At 41.8% G+C, this 25,443-nt stretch overlaps 1 protein-coding gene across 10 annotated transcripts in view; it reads left to right on the forward strand.

Annotated features, from left to right (window-relative positions):
- The first annotated feature begins 4,331 nt into the window (after window positions 1-4,331).
- Window positions 4,332-25,443, forward strand: part of SPECC1L (sperm antigen with calponin homology and coiled-coil domains 1 like) — a 113,925-nt gene continuing 92,813 nt past the window's right edge. For 2 of the 10 annotated variants that reach the window (XM_048821101.2, XM_048821112.2), the window contains exons 1-5: window positions 4,332-4,480; window positions 12,911-12,997; window positions 13,656-13,760; window positions 14,850-14,895; window positions 24,302-24,491. In XM_048821101.2, coding sequence (XP_048677058.1) covers window positions 24,339-24,491 — 153 coding nt within the window. In that variant the 5' untranslated portion in view covers window positions 4,332-4,480; window positions 12,911-12,997; window positions 13,656-13,760; window positions 14,850-14,895; window positions 24,302-24,338. Of the gene's footprint in view, window positions 4,481-12,910; window positions 12,998-13,655; window positions 13,768-14,849; window positions 14,896-18,080; window positions 18,182-18,918; window positions 18,996-20,978; window positions 21,136-24,301; window positions 24,492-25,443 lie in introns of all 10 variants that reach the window. The other 8 variants (XM_075120248.1, XM_048821107.2, XM_048821103.2 and 5 more) reach the window with 8 other exon arrangements.

Raw genomic sequence — 25,443 nt, forward strand, 5'->3', positions numbered from 1 at the left:
CCAAAGGACTCAAATACCACACTCTCTGGGTATTTCCTCATTTGAAAGAAGAAAGGAGGTCTACACCTACACCTGAGGAAACTCAACAAATACATATACCCTCTCAGATTCAGGATGGTAATACTTGCCTCCATCAGTCCATTTCTTCAAACTCAAGGGTAGTTTATAGCTCTCAACTTGAAGAATGCATACTTCCATATAGCTATCCATCTGGCCCACAGGAAATACCTAAGATTCAGTGGGACCCAACCATTACCAATACAGAGTTCTGCCTGTCATGCCACTGAGAGTATTAACCAAATGCCTGGCAGTGCATGTAAGGAAGCAGGGAATCTGTGTACCCACCTCACCTGGGATGACTAGCTGATCAGAGGCAGGTCTCAATAAGAGACTACAACAGTCTTATAATAAGTCCTTTCCCTGTTCTCTCAACTAGTATTCACTGTGAACTATGAAAAATCATCACTCATGCCATCACAGACAATAGAGTTCATAGGACTATGATTAACTCCCAATCAGCAAGGGAGTTCCTACCACCTAGGAGACTGGTTCCAGTCTCTCCAGCTTTGGCAAACAACCTAAGATCAAATTCCATATTCAGTCTTCATGAAGAAGAAAGAATGGTTACTTATCCTTCAGTAACTTTGATTCTTTGAGGTGTTGTAGAGTGTGTGTATCCTGTGACTTGCCCACCTTTCATCCCTGCTTTTCGGAGTCCTCAGCAACACTGGCTTTGAATGGCAAGGGCACTGAGAAGGGGTCACAGATGATCAACCCTTACTCCTTGTATGGTGCATAAGGAGGCACATGATGCATGCACAGCCCAGCTAACACCGCTTTCAAAAACACTCCAATCTAGCATGCACGAGGTGTACGAGCACCTCAGTAGGATCTAGGCTGCCTATGACATCTCAAAGAACAATAGTTACTGTAGGTTAAATACCCATTCTTTTCTGTCCAAGGATTATCATTTTACATTCATTCTTTCATATTATAATTCCAAGCTTTAGAATCAGCACCCATGATGGTGATTCATTTTTGTCATAAATGTAATTGAGTGCCATTTGAAGTGACCAGACTGAAGGATGCAAAAAAATGACAATAAATGTGAATGACAAATACTTTAGTAAAAGTGTGACGGCAATGATGTTTGTCACATAGAAACAGATATTATACCTTTAATAACAGAATGCTAAATTTCTGCCTTTTGTATTGAAATATTACACAGATTTTGCTTTAGTGACCTTTTTAGTTTTTGAACTAGGACACTAGGCATTTGCATTGTCAGCTAGCAGCCCGCTCATTATTAATTTACTGAGCTGTACAATGTTTCCATTGCTACAAAACAGAAGGCAGAACATTCCTTGACTAAAGTGAGAAATGTGTTCTCTACTAGCAATGCAAACCATGTTTGATAACTTTAAAACAGTAAGACAAATGCTCTTATTATTTCATGTTGACGTAACAGCAAATGGCTTGTTTTACTGAGATAATCATTGCCAGTTTAAAATCCCTGTCCAAAATTAAAGCTGATTCATTTTCATTTTAATATAAAATTACCTTTTTGCACAACATGGTAGTGACTCAAAGTAGAGCTGGCAGAATACTACTAATAGTACTTTTACTAAGCCAAAGGTGAGGAATCTTAATGGGAAGTATTGGATCTTACCAATAACAAACGGAGAAGGTTTTTATGCCTGTGTACAGACCTCTTGAGATTGCAACTAGGGTGCCATTTATGATGGTGGATTTTTGTGAAGTGGATACTCCCTCGTTAAGACTGGATTAAGATCAAAACTCATTTCACATAGGCCACTCAGTACACACCATCTGCTAGCACCATTTTTGTCATCACCCATCTCAGATGGATTTGAACCCATGACTGGCTTCAGATCACCCACCGCTAATTTCTTCACCAATCCACTGCTACCTCATCATTTTTATTATAGCTCTCAGGCCAAAGTAGTGCTACTATTACATCCTACTGGCAGTGTTTTTTCTTTAAAGGAAACAAGTGAAGATGTTGCGTAATCTGATTTATCTTTTAACAAACGGTTGAATAAATACACTCACACACACCCCAAATATTGAAAACTAGACACCTTCCCCTAGCAGCAGGTAAATGGATCAAGGATGTTTGAGGGATTTCCCATTTTAAGTACAGGGAATACTGCAGTATAAACCCTTTTAATAGTTACTTTGCAAAATATACATACTTTGATATATACTTGCAAAAACTGTTTCACGTCAACAAAACTCACTCTCTTTTTTCAGTTTATCCCTCTACTAAAAGGCTGAATATTGTCCTGACCTGAACCACATCTCTGCTAATAGAATTATTCCTCTGCTCTCTCAAGGATGTGTGGGAGGGGAACAAATTAATCTCTGTACGTGCCTGAAAATGCCAATTGACATGCAGTGTTAATGCTGAGTCAAGACTGAAGACACACAGGAGAAATGAGCTGGGAAAGACATCTAAATGGAAGGCCAGGTTTTTTTTTGTAAAATACACAAGCAGGAGATGGTTTCCATCATGAAAACTCAGTTCTGTTTCAACACTTGAAAAGAAAACATCCTCTTCACGTTGTCATTTTAAAGTGAACTCTGAAAATCTACAGGTCATGTTGACTTTGAAAATACTAAAAATTAAAGTTTATCCAACATGATGCAGTGAGGTAAATGACACATCCCAAGAGAGAGCAGGGAATGATGGTGTCATAGTCCGTCCTTTGAATTTCTGCTGAGGGAGGGCAGCTTTAAATTGTGGTCAGGGCTTGCACAGAGATGTGCTAAATCGGCACATTTCCCTAACTACCGTGGCCATGCCCCTTTCCACGCCATGCCTGCACACACACAATGTAAACCCCACAATGCAGGACCAACCTCTGGTGAACTTGATCTTATTCCCTACAGCCACCTGACTGCTTTCCTTAAAAATCCAGAGATATTAAATGCAAATGCCAGAGTTTATGCAACAGTAAAGTGGAGTGACAAAGTATTCTTAATTTGTTGAATTCCACAAGTTAAGGTTTCTCCTGACATGTTAAATTGGTTATATTGAACAAAAAGGAAATTCTTTTTCCTACAATTCATTTACCACGTTCTCCTTCTAGTGTAAGCTCTTCACCAAAATATCTAGCTTAACAGGACCCTGATTTGCTTTTCTGGATGAAACTGCAATACAAATGTTAAATAACTAATTTAAACTATCGTCCTACTGTTTCTTTTTAACCTATCCCATAAAATTTGCAGATATGTGCAAAGCTGCCACATTTGTGTTATGGGAGAAACGTTAAGTTTTGGGAATTTGGTTGCTCTTAGTAGCTCATACTGAATGTCATATTAATGCTAAAAGTGGGGTAAAAGTGGTGGATGGTGGGGTAATATCTTTTATTGGACCAGCTTCTAGTGGTGAAGACCTGAAGAGCTCTGTGTAAGCTCAAAAGCTTGTCTTTCTCACCAACAGAAGTTGGTCCGATAAAAGATATTACCTCACCCACCTTGTGTCTCTAGGTGCCCGGGCCTGACTTGGCCACAACCACTTGCATCCATACTAGCACTAATTTTTTTTCAATACAAATTAAACATCCGTATGGATTACACCCTGTAAACCGGCTCCTGCTGAGCCCTTCACCAGTAGGGAAAGGACGGTAGTCCAGCAAGGCTGTCAAGAACACGTCAGCCGGCCACACCCTACGTGATGCTGATGACTGTCTGGCTGCTACCGGAGGTGGGCACTACGACACGTTTCATGGCATCTCTGCGTGGACTGGAGTGACCAGATAGGTACCAATTACCGCCCACCGCTGGGCATGATTTTCACACTTGGTATCTGGTCACCCTGGAGTGAGCTGGAGCGTTGGCAGAGCAGGATGGGTCTTAGGCCAATCCCTGTCTACCACTGGCTGACAAGCCCCCTTCAGTGCCCGCTGAGGAGACGGGGGTGGAGGGTCCTTTCCCGGTGCGACTGGATCCAGGACCTCGCCTGACCAGAGCAGCCGCCAAAACCGTTCTACCGTTTGGGGCAGTGGGTCCCGAGCACGGTGGGGACCAGGCCAAACCGGGGCGAGGTCCTCGCTCGCTGGGCACCAGTAGGTGGGAGGAGCCTTCAGGTGGGCCTGGCTCTGCCCTGTCCAGGCTCTGGGCCTGGCTCCGCCCCTCACCGCGGCCCAGAGAAACGGTCGGCGCGCACAAACGTTCCAAGCGGCCCTCACCTGACGGAGGGAGATGCCGCGCATGCGCTGTCCCAACGCGTGTGCTGCGTAGTCTTGGCCTGCGCCCAGTTCCCGCCCTCTCACCCTAGCTTGGCGCTTGCGCAGTGCAGTAGCTCTTGTGAGGGGAGGGTCGGGGAGGGGGAGTGACGATCGCCGTAACTACCCCTCCCTCCCCCCCCGTTCGCTGCTGTCGGGTCCCGGAGCGGCTTCCCGGGAGCCGGGCGTGTGACCGACCGACCGAGCGAGCGTGGAGGCGGCGCTGCCCGGTAAGGACCGAGCCCGGGAGCCACCCCCGGAGGGGGCTCCGAGCCGTGCCGGCCACACAGGCCCTGGGCAACTGACCCCTTCTCCGTCCTGCCCCCAGCGTCCCTCCCGGGCCCGCAGCTCGCCCCTGCCTCAAGCCCCCTCCGTGGCCTCCCTCTTCCCTGCTCGCCGCCCTCCCGCCTCGCAGCCTGCTCTCCGCTCCGGGGGCCCCCCCGGCAGCTCCCCCCCATCTTTGTTCCCTCGCTCCAGCCTGTCCCCTCCCCCTCGGTCTGTGCCCAGCCCTCCCCCATGGCGCTGACAGGCGCCAGCCTGGGCTAACCCTGCCGCGGCCGCTGCTAGAGCTCCCTTCCGGCCGGCACCAGCTCCCCGTCTCCCGCCCTCGCCCCACTGCCCAGCCAGCGTGCCGCCCCTGCGCGGCTGTCATCCTCGCCTGCCCCGGCGAGCTCCCGCTGGGGCCGAGCGTGTCCTAGCTGCTCGGGGCAAGCATTTCTGCCTCGGGTACGGCGCTGGGGGCAGCGTCGGGGCGTAAATAAACCGTTCACCGAATATTTCACCCAGATAAGACACAATAAAGCCGTGTTATCTCACTCATCGGGCTTGTGTACGGTGTCCTGCCAAGAAAGGTAGCGACCCCTCCCCTTCCACTCTGCTCCCTCCTTCCACCTTAACTCTCTCTGGCTGCCCTGCTGTTTCCTTACTCCTTCCCCCACTCTCTTGTTTACTTTCTTTCCTCGAGATCTATTCCCTTACCTGTTTTCTCCCTCCTTGCCTTACTGCTTCTCCCTGTACCCATGTAGGACTCCTTTCCTTTCCGTTTTCCCCCAGGCCTCTTCTGTATAGCTATTCGCAGGGGACCTGCAGACTAACCCCCTGTGGGCTCTAGAACACTTTACTCACATATCACACTGTTCAAAAAAAAAAAAAAAAAGACATTACAAGAAAAAAGTTTCCTTAGTTATTAACTAAACAAAATCAACATATCCCACTGGCTACTTGTGACTTGATTGAAATAGTTGTTATGATTCTATTTAAATATTTTAATTAAGCAGCATTGTTTCCCTGATGTGTTGTTTTTTTTTCCCCAAAGAAGCAAATTTAGCTGAATATGTTTCCAAGAAGAGCAGCATGTCCTAATTCTATCCTATTTGTAGTGGGATTACTGTGTAATGAAGAGAAATCATCACTACCAGGACTCTAATTTTGTGTGTGTGTGGCTACCTTTGCATATTTTTGCAGCTAGGAATTCCTAAACTTTTCATGCTGGCTGGGCAACGAATATAGAGAGTGGCCTTACACACACAAATGGCAAAGAATGTACCCTCTAAAGCTCAGGCTCACTGTATTCCCTAGTCTCCCCCCCCCACACACACATTATCAGAGAAGAAATCGAGGTGGTGGGGGTTCAGCACCTGCTGAGCACACGGCACTGAACTCCCTTCTCCTTACCAAAAAGCCTGGAACACGTTGTGGATGAAGTATTCTATCTATGCTGGTGGTTGAAATGGTTGGCACCTTCCTAGAGGACCTTTCTGCTAGAGTGAAACCAGTTATATTGTGAAGTGGTTTTACAGTGTGAATATTGTTCTACAGATACGAAGGTCCTATCTACATTAGGGCTCTTGAACATTTTCCCCCCACTGTTGGTAACACCAGTTCTTCTTCACCAAAGTAAACAACTTTGAGAGTCATAGAAAAGACTGGCTATTGCTGGCATGAGCACCATGTTGATTATAAAATAGTCTTGAAAGTGGCTCCCCCCCACTTGCTTGGTTTTTTTTTTTTTTTTTTTTTAACCTTAGCAACATAAAAGTATCAAGTCTGGTCATCCTTGATTTTGTTGGAAGACCTTTGAGGTGTCTTGGGGATATTTGTGAATACCATAGGTGTTGTATCTCTAACAAAGTATTCCTTTTTTTCCAAAAAATTAATTATTGTGGGTAAGTAGATGTTAATTGAAAACCCAAACCAGTTTTAAGTAGTTTGACTAAAAATCCCTTTTCCTCTCAGATGCTCAGTTTTTACTCTGTTGGCTCTTGTAATGTCACCATTTTGTTATTTCTCCAGTCGCTACAGTCAGCTGCCTGGGATTTGAATTTCTGTGTAAAACAGAGTTGCATTGGAGTGCATTATTTTAAGTGAATGGCTTTGGAATTATGAGACATGGTTGCATGCAGCGTCTTGGGGGAGGAGGTACAAAAGATGTGAGATCTAGGGGTTTAGAGGATTATATTTAACAATTTGCCAGACAAGAATGGACTTTTAGAACAAAAAGTGTGGTGGTTGTAACAATGGGGAAAACCCATTTGTGTGTTTTGAAGGACTGAAACCTACCAGAGCCGAAGGTTGCTGTTTGGGTGATCTCTGGTGTGCATGTCTAAGGTTCTTTTATTGTTTTTAATGGTCTGCTGTAATGCATTAAGAATAAATGTGCTTGCTTATAAAAAGCTGTGTGAGAACTTATATGTGAGGGTCATGATGCTGTTAGCCTTTGGAGAGAAAGTAAAGTGCAGATGCTGGCCTATTTAGGCATTCTGGCTTGCTGGGAACATCACAGTGTAGGCAGGGAACTGTGCAGACTGGAAATACCCAGGTCAAGAGGGAGAGAGACATGGGTCTCTAGCCAAGAGAGGTGATAGTTGGAGAGCCAGGAATCCAGAATGGGTGCCCTTGAGAGTCCATGGAGGAGGAATACAGGTTCTGTTACCGTGGTCTGTGATGCCAGGATCTTTAATTTTTCATGGATTGCTTTTTATGTTCTGGAATTTATCCCTACCACTCCGGAGCATTTGTAATTTGTAATAGCCCAAATTTTGTAATCTTCCAGACACTTTGTAAAAGACATCTTTTTGCTAGGGTTTGAGAAGAGGGCTGAAGGGTGTGCTTCCCATAATGATGAAGGGTTGGAAATTAGTTTATGTATGTGCCTGGCAGGCCAAGTTCCTGTTGAAATGATTATTGCAGTGCTTCTGGAATTTCACTGTACTGGATAATAGAGCATTCAATAGGTCTCTGTTACTGTTTTAAGTGTAAATAAATAATAGTACTTGTAGGTGACCTGCCTTTTTGGCTGCATTGTTTTCAAAAGGAGTTTTCTGGTTGCTTTTTACTTTTTAAAGCAAGGAATCCTTTACTTCTGTTTAGAAATCCTGTTCTTCAGCCTCTTATTTGTACCTTTGGAGTCTAACTAGCAAATATTGGCTGTAATCCTACAAATGCTTAAGCAAGTGTGTAACATTACTAATGTGAGTAAACCCATATGCTTCAATGGGAAAAATCATGTGAATAATGTTAAGCATGTGCTTCAGTGTTTGTTTGTTTTGATTACCCTAAAGATTTAATCTTTTTTCGTAATACACTTATAATGAAGAAGAAAAAGATAATTGGCTGTAGAGATTGAATGAGTTTGAGGATATGATTATGTGTATAGTCACAAGAAAAGTGTACTTATTCTGCTTTGATGGACTAATTAAAATTAAAATTACTTGAGAATTCACCATTGGGAGTACTTATTATTTAATACAACTTGCTGGTGATGGTTGGCTGCCATGTCTGAGCAGACACGACAAATAATGTGCCGTTTAAACTTTTTACACACACACAATTACATTCCTCTTCGTAAGTAAGAGGACAATTGCGTTAATCATATTTATTTTCCTATGTGGTAACAATAGTTACTTTGATTTTTATCTTTGTACCTAATGTCTGAATGCCTCAGGATCTCTTAATGTTAGTTATTTACAAGAAATATGTTCCAAATAAACCACAGAGCAAGCTACTCAGAAATTAAACTGGGAAAGAAATGTAGTATGGATGTAAATTACAGGATCAGATCCTAGGATTGCTCACTGCATAGGAAACGGAAGATTCTAGGATGAGGCACTTCTAACATCTTGTTAGGTGCTGTAAAGTAATCAGATCTTCTGGGAAGAATATTTAGGTGAAGCACACCAGTGTTCCTTACATACTTCATCTTTTAAACTTGGCTTCATTGCTAAGACTTAGACAAAATTTACATCTGTTTTCATACTGAATGTTTGGCAATTTTGCAATCCTCTTGCATCTTTTTGCAAAATTGCAGTCAAACTACTGGACATCCTGGCACAAATTGGTGAGTATGATGAGTGCATATAAATCAGCATGCACTCTTTTACTGACCATTCCCTAGAGTTGAAACTCTAGATTGTCATATTTTGCTACATTCACATTTTTATTCATGTTAAAAAAACCTAGACATCTGAATAACTATTAGGGGGGTAGCCATGTTAGTCTGTATCCACAAAAACAACGAGGAGTCCGGTGTTAGTCTTTAAGGTGCCACCAGACTCCCTTGTTGTTTTTCTGAATAACTGTGTATCTTGAAGACAATTGAAGTGGTTGTTGGTAATTTTGTAATTAGACATCAGTTACGGTAGTTTAATTTTCTTTGTGTTCCCTTTTTTAATAGTTTACTTGACTTTGATCATCGCTTGAACCAGTGTTCATTACAAATAAATTAAGACATTATGTAATCAATATAACACAGGGACTGATGGTCTCTTCATTAAACGTTGAAAAGGAATTTATTTTTTCTTTCCTTTCTGCACTCTTGTACAGAGGAACTACTTTTCTGTTAATGGAAAATAAACCTGTGGCTGCTTGAAAACAGTCTTGAAAAGACTTTTGGCCAAGAGTTTGAAATTCTTAGAACTCTTTGTTTAAATGTGTAGCAAGTTTCATTCTTAATTAAAAGCAGACATTGGTGTTGACACATGGGGCACTCTTTAAAAACTGTGATATGAAATTTCCTCAGTATTTTTGGGGGGGAAGGGGAGAGAGTCTTCATCATATTTTCTTGTACAAATGACGATGCTAAAACTTTGGCAGTCTTAAAATAGAAAAGTCTGTAAAAATGATCAGTGAAGTTTGACCTTTTTAGAGTTAGAGGTTAGTTGGTTTTACTTGCATTACTAAGTTCCACTGATCTTTATTCAGCAAGCAGTCCCTGAAATTTGACAGCAATTACTTTAACTGTGTATCCATTGGGCAGGAGAATGCTCTTATCTTTTGTTCTTACCCTGTCAGCAGCACTCCCTTGCTCATTACATATGGCTTTGCTTTTCCTAAACAAATATCCCTTTGTTTCTGTAATTCCCTACCTGATGGACATCACAAAGTCATATAGTAAGTATTGTCATCATATGGAGGGATTTGTTAGTGGAGTCCCTCAAGTTTTCTTTGGGAAAGTTCGTGTGGTTTGTTCTACTTTATGGGCATCATAGTCATGCTGTATTGCCAAAATTGATCAGAACAAGTTTGCTTGCTTGCTCTTCACTGTGATTTGAAGATGAAAAAATTGATGAGTTCACCTGTATTTCTCCTCCTACCCCAGAGATGGCCAACCTGTGGCTCCAGAGTCGCATGCGGCTCTTCAGAAGTTAGTATGTGGCTCCTTGCATCAGTGCTGACTCTGGGGCTGGAGTGACAGGTGCTCGACCTCAGGCCCCGGCCCTTCCCGCCCCCTCCCTCACTGCACCCTTGCTTCTTCCCCCCTCCATCCCAGAGCTTTCCTGTACACTGCGAAACAGCTGATCGCGGCGGGCAGGAGGCACAGGGAGGGAGGGAGGGGGAGGTGCTGGTTGGCAGGGCTGCCAGCAGGCAGGAGGTGCTGGGAGAGGGGGCTGATGGAGGCTGCTGATGTATTACTGTGGCTCTTTGGCAATGTACATTGGTAAATTCTGGCTCCTTCTCAGGCTCAGGTTGGCCACCCCTGCCTTACCCCAAAGAAAAAGCAAATAGAATTTTACAAAGCAGTTTTATATCTTGGCTTGATATGAGTGAGTAAAGGCTTAAATATGGGTCGTGAAGATGGTGCATACACTTTATTATGGATTCAGCTGTTGGAAGCTATACCATCAAATTCCCTTTGGACTATCTCATCTTAATGATGTGGCATTTAGACAAGATAAATATTAGATGGGGTGCATCTCTAGATTCTGTTATTCCTTTGCTCTTTTTGACAAAAATTAATATATTACAATTGGCTTAATTCTCTTATGTATAATTCCACCACTGCCCTATTCTCTCCTACTTATCTAGTACAGAATTAGCAGGGATGGTTTTCTCAACTGTAAAGTCATCCTTCATTCTTTCCTGTGAGGATGTAGCCTCCTCTACACTAGGGCGGGGGATCGATCTAAGTTACGCAACTTCAGCTACGTTATTCACGTAGCTGAAGTCAACGTACTTAGACCTACTCGCCGCGGTGTTTTCACTATGGTGAGTCGACTGCTGCCGCTCCCCCGTCGACTCCACCTGCGCCTCTCGCGGCGGTGGAGTACAGGAGTCGACGGGAGAGCGCTCGGGGGTCGATTTATCGCATCAAGACTAAACGTGATAAATCGACCCCTCTGGATCGATTGCTGGCAGCGGGTAGTGTAGACATACCCTTGGTTTGAATAAAGTTTTAAAGGTGACTTTGCACTACTGCTGAAGAATGGATGCATATATCATTATTCCACTTTACAAATGAAAACCAAAGCACAAAGATACAGTGATTTGCCCAGGTTCTTAGAGAAACTCATAGAAGAGCTGGGAACAGAACCTTGTATTCTGCTGTAATAGTTTATATGTAATGATGGAATGCCTCATAATAGTGTCTGAGTAAAATTACTTCAAATATATGCTTAATTGCACTAAATTTGGTCACTCAGGCCTACCCTCCTTTGTCCAGTGCTTTGAATCTTACAGATGTGATAGTATAAAATATTAGGTCCATATTATAGAAAAGAGAATAGTCACTGAAAGGCTGAATGACTTGTCCTGTGGGATAGTGCATTAGGCCTCAGCCTCTAAGCCAAAAGACATGGGTTTTACTCCTCAGTCTGATGCTTTCTTGCTGTGCACTCTTGGGAACCTCTTATCCCATTTATAAAATGAGGATATTTTTATGAGTTGGATGAACCTTGTTTGTTCTTAAAACCTTATTGAAGTTGGTAAGTGTGAACTCACCCTTCAGTTAGCTGTAAACATAAGCCCCGCCTAGGACAAAAGGTGTGTGTGAACCTGCCCAGGAGCTTTTAGGCTGAGTATCGTTTTGGGTAGGTGTGTTTGGGAGTGTGAGAGAACACACAGATACTGAGATCACAGACCAGAACAGAGAGAGAGAGGCATAGGAAAAGAGACAAGGAAAAGCCAAGCAGAAGTATGGAAGATGCTAGGGAGAATGATTTTTGCGTCTGATGTTAGCTAAAGGGGCCTTGGGGGGGGGGGGCTGGTAATCTAAGAAACTGTTCTTGGTTCCTTCTGCATTCAGAGACAGAGGAATTTGTACAGTTCTTGTATATAAGACTATTTCAAAGAAATACCTGGCTACCACCAATTTCTATACCTAACTGGAACATCCACAGGGGCCCTGACTTTGACTAGCTGCTCAGGTCAAAAAGGGGATAAAAATATTAATGCTTTACCAGGCTCTGAATATTAAATAGAAATATTTTATAGTTCTTAATAAATTCAGCAGTTACCTGCTGTCTAAAGCTCGGAGGAGTACAGAGCACTGCATGATATAGCACAAACATTTGTCAGTATGTCCTATATCTGTTCCCTTCCACACAGTCTGGAGGAGGTGGGAGATTTTTATGATCTATTAATGAGCATAGATTAGGTTGCAGGAAGAGTGACATTTTTTAAAAGAAAATGAGAAGCTATCCATAGAAAAGGAGTGTTCAGGCCTTGCTGGAGGAGTTTGTGTAGTCGTCTGAACATAAAGCTTGCAAATATTTACTCTCAATGAACCAGTCAATAAAGATGTGATTTATGGGAATGCAAACTAAGCCCAAGCGGGGTTTACTTGCATTCTCAAGTTAGACACAGCAAGTTCCAGGCTGTTTACCATGTAGATTTTTTTCAGATGAGGCTTTAAAATATGAAAGTCTGCTTGCTGTTTGTGAAGCGTTCTTCAAGAATGGGGGTTTGCTTTTGTCATTTCATGAAACTTTTTTCCTCTCCAGCTGTAATGCAGTATTGTCTGTGTCAGTTGCTGCTACTCCTAGAGTTTCATTGTACTGTACGTATATAACGTGTAAAGTGTTTTAGGAAGAAAGGTTCTATGTATGGTTAAAATACACTTGCAGTATACTCCATAGGAACAGAATACGTTAAGAAGCTGTTACAGCTTCTTCCCTCTCTCTCCAAGGAAACTCTTAGGCTAAGGATAGTGATTAGTAATTACTAATTCTTAATTGGGGCAATGCTGGCATGAATGTAGCTAAAACAAAGTAAGTTACTGGTGAGTAACCAGACAAGGCCTCTGTCTTGGGCAACTAGATTCCAGTGCCTCAGTTAAGGATCATGTTCTTATGGAATCAGTAAAATAGTTCTAGAATATGGAATTTGCACACACTGTCAGTTCTTTGCCAGCCAGAAATGGAATTTCCTTTTACTTCCTTCTGCAGGGCAAGTTGGAGAGATGCTGGGAGAGGAGCTCAGTGGGTTTCTGTCATCTCTGTAGGCAACAACAGGAGGGAGCAGGGTGCTCAGAGGTGGGTCCAATAACCAATCTTGAGCCCCCTACAGTGTTCACCTTCCCTTCTTTGCCATCTTTTTGGGGGGGAGGTGGGGGGCATGTGTGTGCTTCTCCCCTATTCCCCAGTCTACACAAAAAATATACCTGCATGCAGGGTGGATAAAAATCAATGATTTAAAAAAAAAATCCAAAAAATCAAAATTTTTTATTTAAATTGGATCTTTTTTATTTAAATCAGATTTTTTTTGCTAAAATGCTTTTTGAGGAAAAAGGCTATCTAAAGATAGTTTTAATTAAGATACATTATAGCTCAAAGATATTTCATCATGGAATAGAGATTATAAATTTTAATTCTATACTATGAGACAATATATTCATGTAATGTTAAAGACAAGTTTTTTAAACGAGTTCCAATAGTTCATGGATTAGGGACCCAATCTTATGGGATTCCACAGGCTTCTGTACAGATTATTTAGGTTAATCTTTCTATCTACCCAATGGGGCTCAGTCTAGAAGATGCCATTAGAGATGCTTAGTTTTGCAGTTCTCAAACTGTGGATTTGTTTTCTAGAGGCAGCGTGCTTGTTAACAGGAAAAAATGTTTTTAAATAAATATATAGAGGTGAGAAATAACAGACCTTAACTCTATTGTTTCTCTGCAAATTTGTGTACAGAGTCAATCCCTTGGACAAAAGGACAAAATTTCAAAAAGTTCAGTGAATAGAAGATTGTTGGGGGTGGAATAGATCTGGACAAGGAGAAGAAGTCTGGAGATAAATGTGAGAAGTGAGGGACATGTGCTTCTTTTGTTAAAATATTGTATGTTTGCTGTTGAAGAAAAAAATCCAGAATACTTAATGTTGTTGTTTTTAGTTACATAAAACCATTTTAATGTCTGTCTGGTGGTGTTCTCCTCCTATACAGCATGGCAAGAAAATCCTCCAAATATTAAGGATTAACTTGTTGAATTGGAGATAGTTCACCTCCCAATGATTTCATAAATATCTGCTTCAATTACTTTTGGTAAATGAAATAACCAAACATTAATTTTCTGATGTAGCTGTAAAACTAATCTGAAACGTTTTCAAAATAAATCCCTGTTTAAAAATATATGGTGTGTACCTTCTAAAAACGAAGCCTACATCTATATCTGAGTTGTGAAGAATATGTATTAAGGTTATAACAACCAACAAGAATGCACTTATGTAGAAAACCATGATTAAATTGAGTTTTCCTGACTAGTGATTTAAATCAAATCCACCCTGCCTGCATGTCTGCATAGTGGTGGTGGGGATTTACAAATGCACCTTGCTAGATCTATTTCTTTCGCTTCCCCAGTTCTGGGATGGGAGGAGATCTTCCCATTCCCTCCAGAGAGCTCCAGGTTTTGGGATAGGGGATGTCACAGGTGATCTACCTGATAACTCTGTCACCTCTCCCTTGTCGCCCCTCTACAACCTGCATCAGATTAGTTTTTTGGCACAGGTGCTCCTTTTATGTTGGTCTTAGGGCTGCTAAAGCCTGTTTAGGCAACCATTGCTGCTCATGCTGGCTTTGCCGCTTCTGCTGATATAGGAGTATATCTGGGTGGGGCTTCAGACTGGAGAAAGGATAGGATCAGGTATGGGGCCCTTAAATACAGAAATAAAATTTCTTAAAAGGTAAACACTGGCCCCTTACTCTGACCATTATTTTTGTGAGGAGTTATGTCAGTGGGTGAAAATCACACTGTAAAGGACACAGCTTGAAATCTAGTCATTTTAAAAAATGAATTAAAGTTTTAGTTTTAACTCAAGGGCAGGTGCTGGACTTATCCTGCCAGTTTTTGTGGTCTTACAATTGCTTTTTTTTTAATGCTTCTCTTTCAGTTTTGCTGTGTAAAACACTCATACCTGCAGGGAGAACTGACAGCTGGTAAGTGGGGACACTGACTATATGTATAGTGCAGTAAGCAATCAAATGAGCAAAAGATGTGGAAGGGGGCTACTTTTCTCTCTCCTGTTTACCTGATGCTCAGCATCACTCATCTTAGGTGTTACTTGTAACAATAGAAAGAAAAAACATTTTCAGAGTGTAATTTTTAGGTTGATCATGTCCTTTTATTAAACTAACAGCTTTTGTAGCTAAAGCAAGCCAGTCAGTCATTGGTCAGATGTGAGTTAACAAAGCCCGTTGCCAACTGTGCCCACATATCTATTCAGGGGACACCATCACAGGGCCTAATAACATCAGCCACACTATCAGAGGCTCGTTCACCTGCACATCCACCAACGTGATATATGCCATCATGTGCCAGCAATGCCCCTCTGCCATTTACATTGGTCAAACTGGACAGTCTCTACGTAAAAGAATAAATGGACACAAATCAGATGTCAAGAATTATAACATTCATAAACCAGTCGGAGAACACTTCAATCTCTCTGGTCGCGCAATCACAGACATGAAGGTCGCTATCTTAAAACAAAAAAACTTCAAATCCAGACTCCAGCGAGAAACTGCTGAATTGGAATTCATTTGCAAATTGGATACTATTAATTTAGGCTTAAATAGAGACTGGGAGTGGCTAAGTCATTATGCAAGGTAGCCTGTTTCCTCTTGTTTTTTCCTACTCCCCCCCCCCCCCCCCCCCCCGACGTTCTGGTTAAACTTGGATTTAAACTTGGAGAGTGGTCAGTTTGGATGAGCTATTGCCAGCAGGAGAGTGAGTTTGTGTGTGTGTGTGTGTGTGTGTGTGTCCCGGTGGGGGGTGGGAAAGAGGGGGGCTGAGAGAGCCTGGATTTGTGCTGGAAATGGCCCACCTTGATTATCATGCACATTGTAGGGAGAGTGGTCACTTTGGATGAGCTATTACCAGCAGGAGAGTGAGTTTGTGTGTGTGGTTTTTGGAGGGGGGTGAGAGAACCTGGATTTGTGCAGGAAATGGCCCACCTTGATGATCACTTTAGATAAGCTATTACCAGCAGGACAGTGGGGTGGGAGGAGGTATTGTTTCATGATCTCTGTGTGTGTATATAAAGTCTGCTGCAGTTTCCACGGTATGCATCCGATGAAGTGAGCTGTAGCTCACGAAAGCTCATGCTCAGATGAATTGGTTAGTCTCTACGGTGCCACAAGTCCTCCTGTTCTTTCTGCGTGCTAGAACTGGAACTCTGTTCTGTCCACCAATGCTATTAACCCAGAAACCCAGTCTTCAGAGTAATAGTTGATTAATTTTCCATGAAAATGCAGCCTAAGGCTCTTGCTGAGGACTACATTTTTTGTTGTCTGTGTAATACTTTTATGACGTGAAATGGAGCTGTAACTGATGTACTGAAACTCTGTGTATTATTCCAACTGCTGGCCCATTTTTGCTAGTTTGAGTATAACTTTTAAAATCTACCAATGGGATATGGAAAACAATAACATTAAACAGAGCCTTGTTTTGCTGCTGGCATGACAGAAACCTTAAAGGAGAACCATGCCACACTTTACATTTTTCTTCTTCGATTTTCTTCAGTGTTTCTTCTTAATGTGCGTTTTTGACAGTTAAACTTTGTTTCAGTTTGCATTATAGTGGGCTTATATATACATTCAAATACACATACAAATCTGGATACTAATATTGCTAACATAGCAAATCCTATATAATTGTACTGTGGACTGTATTCTAAGTCACTGGTATAGCACTTTTGAGGAATAATTATTCCTTAGTTCCATTAACTCACTTGGAATTTTTTCCTCATCTCTAGTTTTAATTCCTGCAAGAAATGAATTTCTTGGAAAATCCAGTTAAGAAACAAAAGGAATCCTTCTGTAATAGAAAGTTTATACGGGTGCACTATCTACAAAGGTTGTTATAGGGATACAATTATCTTAAATTTGTTTTAAAATAATATACATTTGGAATCCTTGTGTGAGCATTCTGTATTTTGCAATTCAGTTTCCAGAAAACTTAGCTGAACTTTTTAACGGCAGAGTTTGAGTTAACTAGAAGCAGTCACTGTTTTTTCTCCACAGTGTCTTGATATACCTGCTGGTTAAATTATAATACCAGCTTAAAAACAAGAATGAATTTTTTTGTTTTATTAAAAGATAGAACACAGTTCATCATAAATTAGGCAGTTCTTCTGTGAATGTTTCTATCACTTGTCTGGAATGCTAAGTATTAGCAGCCGTTAAACATTGCTCAAAGAGACATGGGGCTTAAATTTTCTCCAAACAAGGAGTAAGGAAATCAGGATGCTTAGCATCTAGTTTTTGCCCAGTGATTATTCCACAATTTATAGAGAAATGTACTTTTTAGTTTGTGCTCCCAAAATAAGTAGGAATTCAGATACTTCACCCTTAATTTGTATTTTCTGAAGTCCTGGTTCCCTGTACAAACCCATTAAAAAGAAACTACATGAACTTCTAGGGAGCTCAGAAATGATAATAGAGTTTCTTCCTTCCCTGTCCCTCTACCCAGAGGCAAGGCTCAAAGTACTTGTGGAGCTCATGGGCTGAAAGTATAAGCTACATCTGCTATAGCACTAAGAGCTGGAATTCACTGCATCTGTGTGTAGTACAGGCAGTCCTCGACTTTACTACATTCGACTTACAACGAACAGCACTTATGATGTTTCTGAATTGACCCCCTGATTCGACTTACAACAATTGGTTTAGACTTTACGATGCTCGGTCCTGCAGTGGAGTGAATTGTGATTCCGAGTTACAATGTTTCAACTTACAACTCAATTTTCAGGAACCAATGGTGTCATAAGTCCGAGGACTGCCTGTATATCAATTCACTGGCCAGCCCGTAGTTTGCCCAAAAATTCCTGTCTATGCTCCGGCATGGGGAATTTCAGCAGAATGTGGTTCTCTATCGTGAAGGGGGCTGTAAAACCTCCTGTGCATAGACTTTCCTTCCCCCACCTCAGTGGCCTTCTGTGACTGCTCAGTTGGCCATAGTTTGTCCTTAATTATTTATTTTGAAATTTTACACTGTTAGAGGTGAATGGCTTTTGGGGCAGGGAATGTGTGGATGTGGATATGAAATGACAGTTACTCCTGGGGGAGTTCTATGCCAGTGTTCATGTGCAGAATTCCTGTCTGCTGCAGATTTCTTTCCTTCCCCGCAGAAAAATTACTTTCTGACGAGGAAACAAAGGGAAGCTGCACGAATGGTCACATGCCCCTCCCCAGCAGCGTGGGCAAGTTGTTTCGGGCAGCTGGCGGAGAGGTAAATCACTGTGCGGCAGGTGGGGTTTGGGATGGCCCAGCCAGGGCTGAGTCAGAGCCACTGGGCACCAGGGCCAGGTCAGATTAATTCCCTGTCCCTCCCCACCAATTTCCACCCCTGCACGGAGATCAATCCCTGCCGACCTCCAGCCCCCTGCATCCGGACCCCCACCGCTGATTCCCAGTATATGAACCCCCACTGCTGCACCCAGGCCACTCCAGCTTAGCCTCCCGCACTCAAACTCCCACCCTGACAAGCCCTACCCCCCTATGCAGCTGGACCACCCCACTGAGCACCCTGCCTCCCCAACCAGCTGCACCTGGACCCCCATCCTTCCAAGCCCCACTCCCACAGCAGTCGGACCCATCCCTGCTGAGTGAGTTTCCCCCCCGCCCCCCCCCACACACACTCAGCCCTAACCACCTTCAACTGGACCCTCTGCAGATTCCCATTGCCCCTTTGCATGCCACACTTGGATCCTGCCGGGCTGAGCCTGCCTGCCCATATCTGATGTGCCTGGTGGAGAGGGGCAGGGCCCTGGGATGTTTCTGGGGCAGGCCTGGCCCTTGCACTGTCAGGTGCAGCCTCGCTGCTGAGTCTGTGTTGGGAGAGGGCAGGGAGCTGCAGGGTGATGTCCCACCTCTGTGCAGCCAGTGGCCTGTGCTCCCCGCTGCCATGCTGGAGCCTCCACATTTATTTATTGACAAAATTTGCAGAATTTTAATTTTTTGACACAGAATTCCCTCAAGAGTCGACAGTCTAGTGGAGCCAGCACCCTTAATGGCTTGGGAAGCTCTGTGACCCTTTGTTTTTGGTAGGTGTTTTATAATCTGTTTCTTGGACTTTTCATAAGATACTGTTAATATACTCACTGGAATTTGGGAGATATCTATTTTTTTTTCTGCTGTGATTCATGGAATTCTCATGAAAAGGCCATTCTACCCTTCTCTTAATGGTTCTTATGTAGCTAGAACTGTTGTTCAATAACTTCTTTAGGTTATATATTTTTCATTTCATACATAGAAGATGTGATATCTTGTTCACTAAGGAATATCTCGGGCACTTTTTTCCAAGGTTCTCCTATAATGGCATGATTGGCATGAGTAATCTTGTTTAATAGAATGGATGAGATGTAAATTACGACGACAAAACCAAGAACTGTTAAAATAAACCACTAGTTAATCTATAAGTAACATACATTTAGTATTCATAGGGAAAGATGCCCCTCCCCTACTCCTCATTTACAGAGTTATGGAGTGGAACATTTTAATTGATGTCCAAACAGTAACTCTGAAAGAATCTCATGCTGTTGGGCAGCCATACCATATCAGTTTGTAGTACAGTGTTGTGCCTTCTTATTGGGCAAAGCATTTTAAAAATGTTTCTGGAGTTTTATTTGCAGCTGATATAAAAGTGTAGGACTATCTGCATCTGTCTCCACTAGAACGGTGAGGACAGACTATTGCACAGTATTGGTTTTAGTTTTCTGCTGTATGTGTTCTGTTGAAAGAGAAGTCAGGCAAAGGGTACAGGTTAGAATGAATGTTCCCATTCTGCTTATTGTGGCTTGTTCTTTCCCTCTCTTGCTAACACTGACTTATTTGATGTGATTATTTTTGACTTGTTTTAGTCCTCCTTTTTGTTATTTATGCCCTAGTTCATAATTCATGTATGGTGTTGTCATTCTCTCTCAGTGCAACATTAACCCAAAAAAACTCCTCCTATAATATCACTTTGGATTTAGCTATATAGGTCTTGTCTGTCTGTCTCTCTCTCTCTCTCTTTTTTTTTTTTTTTCATTTATTGCTAAATCCACACTGGATTCTGACTTACATCTAAAAGAATAAAAAATGGGTAAGTAGACATTTTTGTTTTCAGTTCCCTTCATGAGAAGGGGTTGTTGCAAGTTTTGATCCTTAAAAGATAATAGCAAAGTTTTTGCAGATGCTTTTCATAGTACGCTCTGAAACTTATTAGTATTGAATTCCTACTTGAGTGCAGTCTTTGGGTATTTATAGCATCATAACTGTCTTACTATTATAAAATGTTTTGGAAGGATTTTTAACTGCCATTTTTAAACAGTAGTGTTGCACTGAAACTTAGTATTTGAGTTTTTGGCTTAAAAATGAATTTATGTGTATATTGTCTATATCTGTTAATTAATTCAAATCTAAAGTGACCAAAAATAATTTCAGGTGCTTGTTTTAGGTATTTTTCTTTTTTTCATGTTGAAAAAAGATTCTGTACATATCCAAATACATTATTATCTACATACAATTTTTGTCTACATTAAATGTTTTGAAACAGTTTTCATTAATACTCAGTGTTTCAGTAATAACCAGTGGCCCCAGCTAGGACTGGGGCACCATTGTGCCATACACTGTGATTATAGAGGCAGGCATGATCCCTGATCTGAAGGGTGTAATTTTTTGAGTCCTATCTGAAGGTATTTGTTTTTTTGGGTGTAAAGTTCTCTTTTTCCAAATACCGTAGAAATATTTAGTCACATTACCATGTAGTTGCTATTCTTGGAGTATATACTAGTAATTTTTGAATGAAAATTACAGCAGTATGTTTTCTCTGAGCTTCACTATGAATAAAAACCATCTGATCTTGAACAGATACTTTATTTTGTTATATTTGCTCTCATAGGGCTAGATCCTACGTTTATTAAAGTCAGTGACAAAGCTCACATTTACTTTAGTGCAAGATTAAGGCCATAATTCAAGTGCAGAAAGTCTAAACTGCATCTTTCTGTGAAAATGTTTTGACTGCCTATATTTGTATCTTTTTTTAGACTAATCTGGTGACTTTATTTGCTGCAGTAAACCAGTTCCTCTAGTCTATGTAATTACATACAAATAGTAAAATATAGAAAGGTGTAAATCTGAAAGGGGCATTGGCTACAGAAAGACACACAGTTTGGGATGGGAATACCAACACATTTTGGACAGGTATGCAAACTTTAAATTTATTTTAATTTCAAAGGAGATTTCAGATTAACCAGGGTTTTTTAAATAGATAACTAGATTAGCCAAGCAGTCCCTTAAGGCTCATCCTCTCAGTTTCCTTGTTTTTAAATTGTTCATTTCTTCCTAACCATTCTTAGGAAAGGCTAATAACATGAAATATCCAAACACTTTTCCTTATGCTACATCAACCACATATTACATTTATATCTTTCACATGCTCTTTTCTTACCACCACAGAGGGTATTCTTGATTTCATTAGAGCAGTGAGATATTGGCTGTACAAGGTGCTTGTCTTAAGTCAAGATATAACTTGAATTTTGCCTGCAACCTGTTTTACAGGTACACAGGCAAAGCTTGTATGCTTTAGAACAGTAAACAAAATTATAAGAAGAGATCCCATACTTCATCATAGTGCAAAAGCTTGCTCAAGAAATAATAATCCTCACACCTTGATTTTTGCCTGTGCCATATATTTTTCACAATTTAATAAAGCACAATCTTTTGTCATAGATGAAAGGATAAGAATATTTCTCATTTTGGGTGTGAATATATAGTTAATATTTGTCATATTTTAAATAGTTGCAAATTATCACTTGATAAATGATACGAGTGTAGGTGTGACAACTTGGTCTTAGCTCTGAGCATTTAAAGGGTAGGGTTTAATACAGTGTGAGGAATTGGGAAGATCCATATGTCTTGGTTGACCTTTACTGTTGAGTCAGATTAGTTTCAGTCTCCAACTACAAATCAAACAGGGCGCTTGTAGCAATTATAAGTCGCCTGTAAATAATGTAAAGTTGAGAAGGCCGTAGTAACTGTAGGTTTTTCCCTGAAATCATAATTTAAAAAAAAAATTTGTCCCTTGAATTCTTCTGTCTTGTGCATAGACATTCTGAAAGGTCTTTCATTGATTATATAATGCTGTCTGTAAAACAGAGCAGAAGTTGTTACACAAATGTGGTGGTAGTTAAAAGCTTTTTTGGCTTTCTGATCGTTCAAAAATGGCCAAACTAAAATGTTCGAATTCAGGGATGGGAGAAGAATCTTGCTGTAATCAGCCATATCAAATGGTTGACAGTGAGGAAGCTTTAGTTTATAAACAACCATTTAATTGCAAATTCCTCTTACTTTCTATTTGCTAATTACATGTAATTGCCAGGGGAATAGAAGAACACTTGTGATCAGTTGTAATAAATTTCAGGAGTTTAAAAATGAAAAGTGCTGCTGCTAACAGTATCTGCAGATTTGAATGCATCCAAATAATACATAAAGGTTTTTAAGTTGAAAGAAATTTAAATTTAAAAAGTAGTTTGTGTGCATATTGGGCGAGGGGAGTCGTGTAAGGTTCTTTTAGGCATTTATTTTGTTAAACGTTATTGGTAGTCCTGATCACTGCATTTATATGCAGCATTTCTCCACACTCTGAATCATCTTAACCATTCATGTAGTTCAAATGCCCTTTTTTGTAGAAGGGGAGAAAGATGTTCTTGTTCCATGTTTCCTGTAAGCACTAGATAATGAGACTCTGATAAATCTGAACACCTACTTCCCTTGACTTTGTGGCTGCCTCGTAGGAGCGGAAGCTTTCTTTTCCTTCTCTTCTTCCATTCCAGAGTCTCTTGACTGGGAGAGAGGAGTGATAATAGCTATTTTCTTCACTAATTGGCTCCTGAAAGAGTGAGAATGTTCCCTCCTTTTCTAATCCTCATCCAGCTCCCTGGCTGCTATGGGTGGTGGATCTCCATTATTCTGCCTTTCCCTCTAGTCCAGGGATCTCAAACTCAAATTACCAGGAGGGCTGCATGAAGACTAATACATTGGCCCGAGTGCTGCATCACTGACACTGCCTCCGCCCCCCACCCCCTGCTGCAGCTGGCCCCGACCTCACTCCACCCCTGCCCCACCCCCATTCCAACCCCTTCCCCAAAGTCCCCACCCCAACTCCGCCCCCTCCCTGCCCCTGTTCCAACCCCTTCCCCAAATCCCTGCTCCTGCCCCACCTCTTCTCCGCCTCCTCCCCTGAGCACGCGGCTGCCTGCTCCTCCCCCCTGGAAACCGCTACGTGCTGCCAAACAGCTGTTTGGTGCCGGGGAAGTGCCTGGAGGTAGGCAGAGGAGCGGGGACGAGGTGACCTGGGGGGGGGGCAGTGGGGGAGGGGAGGTTGGCGGCTGCAGGAAATAACTGGGAGGGGACCGGGGGGGGAGGACATGGGGAGCTTGGCGGGCCGCAGCAAATAACTCCGCGGGCCACGTGTTTGAGACCCCTGCTCTAGTCTCTATTTTGAGTTGTCTGCCCTTGTGAACAGCAGTAGTGCTCACCACTGCTGCTACTCATAGGTTTTTCGTGCCCCAGAGGGTGAAATTGGAATTCTGATATGCTCTCAACATATTGGGAATTGTAGTAGTGAAACTGATAGTTTTCACAAGCAACAAAAGACTATGAGCAATGACAGAAGCATTGAAGTGGCCTGTCTGCAGACTCAGGAAGACAGTAGTGTACTGTTTTATGTTTGGCTCCCATTCAGAAGGAAATCTTCCCAATCATAAGAGCTAAGGACGTAATTTCTTCTAAACTACATGGCTGGACCCCCATGAATGCCAGAGACAACGTTCTCTTCACAACTGTTTAGAGGGAGAGTGGATTTTCAAACATTGAATTTTATATATTAATACGTCTTTCCCCTCTAACTGCCAGAACTTTTACAGCACTTTCCTTTCAGCTTGGCAGATTCTCTTTCCCTAAGGCCAGTGTTGGTAATCATTTATCAGTCAGTTGATAGAGAGTACTCCCACTGTATTTTTCTTCGCTTCAGTCAGAGATCAAAAACATCACTGTCCTGATGAGCCTTGTTTTTGCTGGTAAGGAGGCAGGATTATAAAATGCCATCAGTTCAGTGCTATTTGTGGTAAGAGACTTTGAAGACTTTTTTTTATATATAACCTGGGAGTTCTGTTGCTTTGAACACTTAATTTTTGGCAAAAATCTCTCTACTGTGAAAACTCTTCTTCCTCAATCATGTGCATTTGCCTCTGGCTTATGCTTGTTGTTATCATTGGGGTACTGATTTTAAACAAATCATTCAAAGAGCTATATTACATCTCACTTGTCTTGTATTTAACACTTCTCTAACACTTTTTGGGGTTCACAGATTTGTTTGTAAATGAATCACAAAGAGGCAGCCCAGAATGAAGAAAGCAAGCAGGTCTGTTGGCTCAGTGCCCAAAGTGCCCGGGATAAATAAAACTCAAACAATAGAAAAAATCAAACCAGAAAACGGCTCCTCAGTGTCTGCAGTAACAAAACTCTCAAAAACTGGAACATCAACATCCCTGCTGAAGGTAAGCTCTAATAGACTGCCTTGATTTTTTTGGACAGTAAGGGATTTGGAAGGATAGAATTTTAGAATAAGTATACTGATGCAGTGGAAAACTGGGATTCATAATCTCTCAATGACTGAAGAGAATTTCAGTAGTTACACAATGCAGGACATAATGAGAGATTACGAATGCTATGGTCATTAAGTATTGCTGCTTTTGATGTGTTTATATGTACTATGGTGGAAGGCAATGCACCTTATGGAACTTAACTTTCCTGACTTCTCTGTAAAAAGGGGAACTGAGCTGCCTTCCACTGGGCGTCATGAATCGCTGTCTCAAACGGAGTGCCATGTGTTGCTCTTGAATAAGTTTCTTTGACTGACTCGTGGAGTGGTAGTAGGATGTGATAAGCTCTGTGTAAAGATTAAAAATTCCAATTGAAATTTCTCAAGATGGATACTTCAGTGGGGAATTGAGAGGACTATATTTTAAGAGACTGCGTGTTTGGTATACTTAACATTGGTGACTGGTGTCAGATCCCTGCAGCCGCACTGTTCCTGTAGTTTTCTATGCTCTCTCCATTTTGTATCAGGAGTGGAGCTTCAGCCTAACTGGTGTGTGCTGCTCCTACTTTCCATCTTCTTATTTATCTTGTAGGTTTTTCCTTACTCTCAGCTTAACAAGGCACCAGGCTTTGGAGTATATGTGCACATCACATTGCACCTTTTACGTCCCCTGGGCCCTTTAAAATTGAGTGGTGTAGTCTCAGGGAACATCACTGGGAGCAAGCATGTGACTTACAGGAAGCCAAGTATAATCTTTCTTGCCTCTCAGATGGGTGGCAGACAGGAGAGACCCACGATCTGGGAGATCCATGTCCGGGGTTTCCAAAATAACCAGACAGGATTACCAAAATCAAAGGGTGTTCCTCTCCCCTACCAGCTAATAGAAATTAGGAAAGTCTTAGATAGTT

This window comes from Caretta caretta, chromosome 15, assembly GCF_965140235.1.
Source record: "Caretta caretta isolate rCarCar2 chromosome 15, rCarCar1.hap1, whole genome shotgun sequence".
In the NCBI taxonomy this organism is placed as follows: domain Eukaryota; kingdom Metazoa; phylum Chordata; order Testudines; family Cheloniidae; genus Caretta; species Caretta caretta.